General features: G+C 42.3%; 1 protein-coding gene across 1 annotated transcript in view; it reads right to left on the bottom strand.

Moving 5' to 3' along the window:
- Window positions 1–7,584, bottom strand: part of mboat2b (membrane bound O-acyltransferase domain containing 2b) — a 32,140-nt gene that overhangs the window by 6,011 nt on the left and 18,545 nt on the right. Inside the window, exons 4-6 of the mRNA XM_030771348.1 lie at window positions 5,319–5,414; window positions 4,675–4,730; window positions 1,722–1,776 (exon numbers count right to left, since the gene is read on the bottom strand). Of these exons, the coding sequence (XP_030627208.1) occupies window positions 1,722–1,776; window positions 4,675–4,730; window positions 5,319–5,414 (207 nt within the window). The remainder of the gene's footprint in view (window positions 1–1,721; window positions 1,777–4,674; window positions 4,731–5,318; window positions 5,415–7,584) is intronic.

Raw genomic sequence — 7,584 nt, 5'->3', positions numbered from 1 at the left:
AAGTGGTCTTCTTCCTCATGTAAATTCTTATTCGGATATTATGCGTGTTTTAAAGTCATTAACACAACTACACTTTTTTCCCGCAGGAAAACTCAGAAGTTTCCTGTCATTCAATAATATTCATTTTGGAGCCTGACCTCCTGGAGGAGAGAACGGGTCAATTTCCTACATAAAAAGAAGTAAAAAGTTTTGCACAGTGAATACATATTTCTTGTTGACATGTTTAATGTCTGCTCAAGGGTAATTTCCATCTGGACTAGAAACCATCACAGCTCTTGCGTGTACCTCAGTCATAAAAAAATGTTTTACAAAGGGGTGTGTTTCTGTTGACCTTGGTTTTGAGGAGGAAGTACATCTGAGCCATCCAGCACTCAGAGAGGAAAAAGACAAGCAAAACTCACTCGTTATCTAAGCCGCTTCTCCTAGTTAGGGTCGCGGAGGGTGCTGGAGCCTATCCCGGGGAAACACCCTGGACAGGTCACCAGTCCATCACAGGGCAGACACACAGAGAAAAACACATTTATAACTAGGGGCAATCTAGTGTTTCCAATTCGCCTAACCTGCATGTCTTTGGACTGTGGGAGGAAACCCACACAGACACCGGGAGAACATGCAAACTCCACACAGAAAGGACCCTGGCCGCCTGGCCGGGGAACCGAATCCGGAACCTTCTTGCTGCGAGGCCATAGCGCTACCCGTATGCGCCATCGTGCCGCCCTAGTTCCTTCAGATGCCATATAACACAGGATAAAAGCTTAGCACAATCTGATCATAAAGAAACTCAGGGAGGAGTGGAATCCTTTTTATCACAATGCCTCAAGCTCAGCCGTGACTCTGACTCATTCTGACTCGTGCCACCCAGTTTCTCTCTCTCTTGTCGTCCTGCACACTGTGCACTCTGTCTCCTTTTGCACAATTTCGATGAAATGGCCACTTATTTGTGTCTCAGAGTCTCCCTCCGGTCCACAGGTCCAGGAGGGAGAGGGCCAGTAATTGTCGATGAAAGGTTATCATGGAAACACGATTGTAATGTGATACTCCTGTTTGAAACAGTGCCTGGGAACACATATTAGGATATGACAAACATTCCCTGTCAATTTATTCTTGCAGTGGACGTGAGAGTTAAGGAGGGAACCGAAACACAGAGGACAACAAGTAAACCTCTGCCTTCCCACCAGCTAAGCCATCAATCACAGTTACCTTCACTAGAAAAATGCAAGACCACTTCCACTACCCACAGACAGTTTTATGATATTTAGGTCTAACACTTCTAATAGACCAGCGGCATAGTCGGCATTAGTAGGTAGATAAGAGTGAGTCTTTCTCTGGAACGAGACGTATGCACTTTCATGTTTAATGAGTAGATGATTGTGTTACACCAGTTCACGTTTCATAGAGTCACAGCATCCCTGGACTGGACCTCATCCACGTCGGAGCGGAATCAGACGTGTTTGCACTTGTGCCGTGCGTTGTGGAACATAACAAATGTTTAGCATCCTGCTTGTCATCGTCTTAGCCCAGAACACAAAAACAGCTTTTATTTCAATCAATATTTCGCTACTGTCAGCAGCATCAACAGTATCCAGTGTACAGTCACTACTACGGTTTCACCGCTCTCAGGAGGACAGTCTCCATAGTACGTTCCCCATTGCTTTAACCAGATGCATACTGGCCTGATATTTTGCCCGATGGAAAAAAGATGATTTACTTTTCCGACATACCGTATAGCCAACATTCGCTGACTTTGTGTGAGCTGCTCCTCCTTGCGAGCCATTCCTAACAACAGAGGAAAACGTCGTACATTAATTCCACAAAGCATACAATTTTAGGTCAATTTAGTTTCAATTCAGTAATTCTTGGGATTTTTTTTTTTTTTATATTGGATGACTCATCTTTATTTTACTGCTTTGTAGAACATAGCCAGAAAATATTTTTATTGTCCACAAAGCCAGTTATCTTTATCAACTACATAAATATCAATACAATTAGCTGTTCACCACCAACAACATGTCTTTTTCAAGTAGAAATCAGTTCCCAATTAGAGGCTTTAAATGAAAAGCATCAACATCCCTGCCCTTGACATCCAGGGCTGCACTCTCTTGTCGAAAAGGTTCTTTTTAAGGACTTAAGCGATTGAGAAAACAATCGGAGTGTATTATTCAATGTCTGACTCAATAGGTAAAGTCGTTTTAATCCTTCTTTCCCCCACTGACTGTCAAAAGTGTCTGTGTCAGGCGTCTATTACCTGTTGTCATGGTAACAGGAGCAAATTGGGAAGGGGAGGGGTATTTAGAAGTCAGCAAGAGCGAGGATTATAAAAGAAGGACAGAAAGATAATGATAAGATGATAGAAATGTTCCTCAGCTCAGCACGATTCATTTTCTATGAGGAAGAAAACTAAGAGACATCATGCTTCGAAGAGAAGAGAAAGAAAAGGTAGAAGCGATGAGATTTGAGAGATGAAACCTGAAGATGCCAATAGATTATCAACTCAACATGTTTCAGTTTGTACTAATGGAATATCTGCCCACAAAAGAAGACTCTGGCGTTTTTTGTTTTTTTTTTCTTTTTCTTTTTGATGGAACACAAAGTGTATCTAGTGCGTGTTTAGGCAAGGTAGACAAGGCCGTGTCTAAGATGCTGTAAAATACAGAGCACTTTAGCTAACAACTAATGTCCGTCATCAGAGCCGTATTCTGTTAAGGTCTTGTGGTTCGGAGACTGATGCAGTAAATGCCTAGTCATAATCATAAAGAATGACTATGCCTCAATAGGGTTTTACTGTCTCTTTAGTTTATGTATTTTCCAATTAAGTAAAAAGACACTGACCGTCACATGAATCTAATAACTAGTACAGTAACGCTCTGTTCTCTGAGATCCACTGAAATTTCCAACGTCGCCCCTGACATTGGCTTTGACCTACTCATATTAATACTGCTTTATGAACCAATACATAACTAATGTCACGTTTGGAGGGAAAATAAACATAGAAGGGGTGGATACTATCTGATGCAAAAAGAAACAAAGCGATCAACGAAACCAAACCGTTTAGATAAACTGCGAAGTTATTTCAGTAGCAGGTCATTTAGGCCTCTTGCACATAATACAGAAGTCTATCAACACATGTCATGCTGTCATGGAAGTGTGAACAATATATTTTGTTTTTGTTCTTGTTTTCCCAACCTTGTGAATTCTACAGCCAATCATTTTAACCCCAATACACATGATCCTCTCTTGATCGTGTAACCATGGTGAGGGGAGCGTTCATTCTGCAGTGATCTGCCAGTTTAAACTATAGGAGACGCGGAAGGTTTGGACATAAAGTAGAGCGACGCCTACAGTCTCCGTATAACCCCCAGACAATCTGCCTTCACAGCGGAGCCTGTGAACTCCGCTGGCCCCACTGATGTACGATGGTAATTAGCAGTCCCAGTAAATTGACTTCCCCCACAGTGTGTCGGACCCGCCCGCCCGCCAAGTCTCGCATCCCGCGGTGGTGGTTTGTCACGTCGCGAGGCAGAGCGAAGCTAGGCCACCGGAAGAAACGACCCGGATAATTTCACTATGTTTATGGTGGCCATTACGCTGATAACGAGATTTGGCAGATAAACGACCCACATTAGAGTGGAAGCGTGCAGGGAGAGGGGTGGGTTCTGATGCTAGCGATTTGCAGCTAACTCCAACGCAACCGTGCAACCGGAGAAAAGAACGAGTGCAGTAGAGATTTTACCAACGTTAAGACTAAATACTAAAATAACTCCCTAGCCATGCTCTCACTAGAAAGATGTGGAAACCTGGGACCACCATTCAACAACGTATTAAATCAGGGACGTACAAAAATTTGTCCTTTCCACACTAGGCATCTAGAGCTTTCACTGTATTACGTCCTCAGGGACAAAACCATAGCCGTAAAACTCTATTAGTCAGCACTATATAGTTTGAAGAAACTGAGCTCAGAGACAGGGGAGATTGTGAGTGATGGTGTGGTTAAGTATGATGAAGAATCTGCAGCTGGGACCAAATATGACAAGATTCATTCTTCTTCAAGCTGTGCAGTGTGGTGCACCTGCTCTCAATTCGCTCCCCCCCCCCCCCTCCTAACCGTTTCTAATTTCTGCAGTCTTTTAATTACATTCACTGGCTTTATGGCTGCAGATTTTCCATATGCACCTACACCACACGAACACACAGAGACAGTCCCCAAATGGATTCATGTGGAGAGGGAGAAGAGACATGTAAATACAATGATTCATAAAAAAAAAAAAAAAAAAAACTCCGAATGGTGTACAGAATGGGGTAATGTATGAAAGTTTTTCATTATTGGTAAACAAATTAAAAGTGCTCTTTTAAGCAATCGTGTGTCTCCTTGACCTTAAACCCTTCACCCCGGGGCTCTTTATTCACCCAGTAACTCAGTTCTATCCAGTGTAAGTAAATAATTAATGAATATAGCCTTTTTTGGGCCCTTGTATGTGAGAGCAAAGTGGATTTTGAGAGGGGGGGGCTGGGGTGGGCAGAGTAAACTGTACGTATTCAACATCCTGAATCTGCGAGTTACTGACTCCTGTTTCGATCGTGTAGCAGAGACTCACTGATAGATGCTGACACGTGAAGCCAATCGGGCATTAACTCCTCAGAACTTTCCCACAACGCTCTCACAACCTTCCTACTCACCATCATGAATCTCAAACGCTAGACTGGTGATCTTCTGTGTTATTACCATCATAGGCCTGAGAGAGACAGAGAGAGAGACAGACAGGCAGAGAGTGAGAGAGAGAGAGAGAGAGAGAGAGAGAGAGAGAGAGATCATGCGAGAGAGGGATGGAGGGGTGGAAAAAAAGGGAAAAGTGTGGATTACCAAAGGCAGGCAGAGCTTGTTAAGAAACATAAATATTAATGTTAAAAATATGCCATCTAAGTGTTTTCTGTCACCACCACTAAGCCCTGCACTTTCAGAGCGTTAAGACTGGTTTTTAATCTGCCTTTAACCAATGTCTTTAAAATCTTACAGCTTTAGCTGCCAATCCAGAAAATAAATATTCTGCTAAATATTCAGTATTTTAAATGAATCATGTCTTCACTATAGGCATTTTTTTTTTTTTATTCTCACTATAAATCATTTTTCAGATGATTTCATCAGAGTGAACAGTTCACTGGGTCGGTCACATGACCCAAGGATCATAATCGACAGCCTAATCTCACTCTGACAAACACAAACTCTTCAAAGTTTTTATCCATACACTATATAAGCCATTCATACACAGAGAGAGAGAGCGAGAGAGAGAGAGAGAGAGAGAGAGAGAGCGAGAGACTCTTACCCTGTGAAGTCAGCAGAGTACATGCCATAGTCAAAGACATAAACACGTGTGATCTGGCAGAAACTGAGGTATCCGAGGGCAAACACCAGACAGTACCTGAGAATGATGATTCAGTTCATATTTCAGTTAATATCTGTTAATATCAGTTATTATTTCATCTCACACGCTCACCTCTTATTTCTCCTCAGCCTCTCTCTCTCTCTCTCACCCTCTGCTGTAATAACAGGCATTCACTTTCCCCTCTCTGGTAACCCTGTCCCTGCCATGGCTTATCTAAGGTAGCCATGGACTATCAAAAGATTATCAAGGGTTAACAAAAATGATCATGATAGCAGCATGTAAACAACCATGCTGGTAAACAGCTATGACTAAGAGTGAGAAGCAAACAACCTCTGTATACAACAATAACTGACAGCCAGAGAGATTAACATCCACCAGTGAAATTAAAGCATGATTTTTACTGAGGAGTAACTACGATATTCATTCACATTATTGAGGATAAAGGCCTTTGTCAAATCATTAAAATAATTTTTAGTCCACAAAACCTACTTTCATTACATAAATTTTCATTTGTTTTTGGGTTTTTTTACTAGTTTCATTACAAACATTGTTGGTCTGACCAAGAGAGAGAGAGAGAGTGTGTGTGTGTGTGTGCGCGCGCACGCGTTTGCGTTTTAGCATCTGAGTTTGTGTGTGTGTGTGTCACATTCAGCCTAACCTAAACAAGCTGTTGTCTGTGTTGCATTCGTCGCAGAGAAGTGAAAAGAAGAAAAAGTAAAAAAAAAAAAAGTCTCGTCACACGACGCGCTGACACGTAACAAGTTGAAAAACAACAGCAGAAATGAAATGAGTCAAAGTGGAAGATGAAAAGAGAGCAGTATAAAGTTCCCCGCACTGACAGAGAGGCGGAACCGTGGGAGCTTCACATACACAGGGTGTGTGTGTGTGTGTGTGTGTGTGTGTGTGTGTATGGATGCACTGCAGCAGACAGTTAAAAGAGTAGAAAAAGCTAAAGCCACGGACAAGCAAAGTAGCGGAAACAGGGAATGACCTGAATTTCCTAAGCAATCTTTTTTTTTTTTTTTTGGACTAAAATTGAAAAAAATGAAAAACTTCAATTTAAACTAAAAATGCTGTATGACAATTCAAAACAACCATTTCCAATTAGCAGCTGATTAGCAGTCCCCAGACAAGACTGAGTTCGAATTAGACCAACCCCCAAACCTTGACGAAAGTGTATAACACATCCGTTTTCTTTCACATCCTCTTTCGTTCCCCATCACTTCATTATCACTGCTGTCTTGCGTGAGATGGGGTGTAACAGTACATCTTAGTCAGACTTTTTACATCAGACGACAAAGAGCGGTCACTGTCAGGACACACACTGACGGTTAGTGCTGTTTTAAAGCCTGGAGACCAAGCCCAGTGGAGAGAAAAACCTGATATATCCAATACACTGCTGGCTGCCTTAAGACAACACTTAGTCATATACGCATACATACAACATAATTATTCACACTCACACACATACACACTGAAGTGGAGGAGATGCTGTGTACAGCACAAATCTCTGAGAACTGCAGGTGTGTGTGTGTGTGGGCGTGTGTGTGTGTGTGTGTGTGTGTGTGTGTGTGTGTGAGTGAGGGGGGGTGTGAGAGAGAGAAGGGGGGGGGTGAGAGAGTAGAGAGGGAGTGAGAGAAAGATAATGAGAAAGAGAATGAGAGAGAAAAGGAGAGGAAAGTGTGAGTGAGGTGTCAGCATTTTACATTCACAGAGGAGTCTGTGAGGAGAATCTTGGTTTCCAGAGCCAAGCACCAGAGTAAGGTTAATAAGACACACAGACACACACACACACAAACGATGCTCTCACAGGCACTACTGAGAAAGAGTGTCTGAGATATTCACACTCTCTCTATCCTGCTCTGTCCACAGTGAACACTCATTGTCAGCTGCCCAAAGCTGAAGAATGAGACAGCTAAGGGAGGGTCTTCTCAAACATTTCCACCAATGCTGTTTCCGATACAGTCCACACAGCGCAGGGTTAAGGGACCAAAATCAGTCCCTTTCAACACTTCCACCTCACACTTTTTTTGACGTTATCCAATCCACTCTAAACAGAGCGTATATACTACGCTAAAAACATATGTCTCTCGTGAGTAATTACGTCAATACAGATGTTAAAGGAATGTGCAATGACTAAGATTAACTCTCTCCAACCCTGGTGATTATTACACTGGAAAATCAACATTCGAAAAATGCGCTATGT

Source organism: Chanos chanos, chromosome 4 (assembly GCF_902362185.1).
Source record: "Chanos chanos chromosome 4, fChaCha1.1, whole genome shotgun sequence".
Taxonomy (NCBI): domain Eukaryota; kingdom Metazoa; phylum Chordata; class Actinopteri; order Gonorynchiformes; family Chanidae; genus Chanos; species Chanos chanos.
Note: the sequence above shows the minus strand (reverse complement) of the source record. Positions and strands in the feature narration are given on the sequence as shown.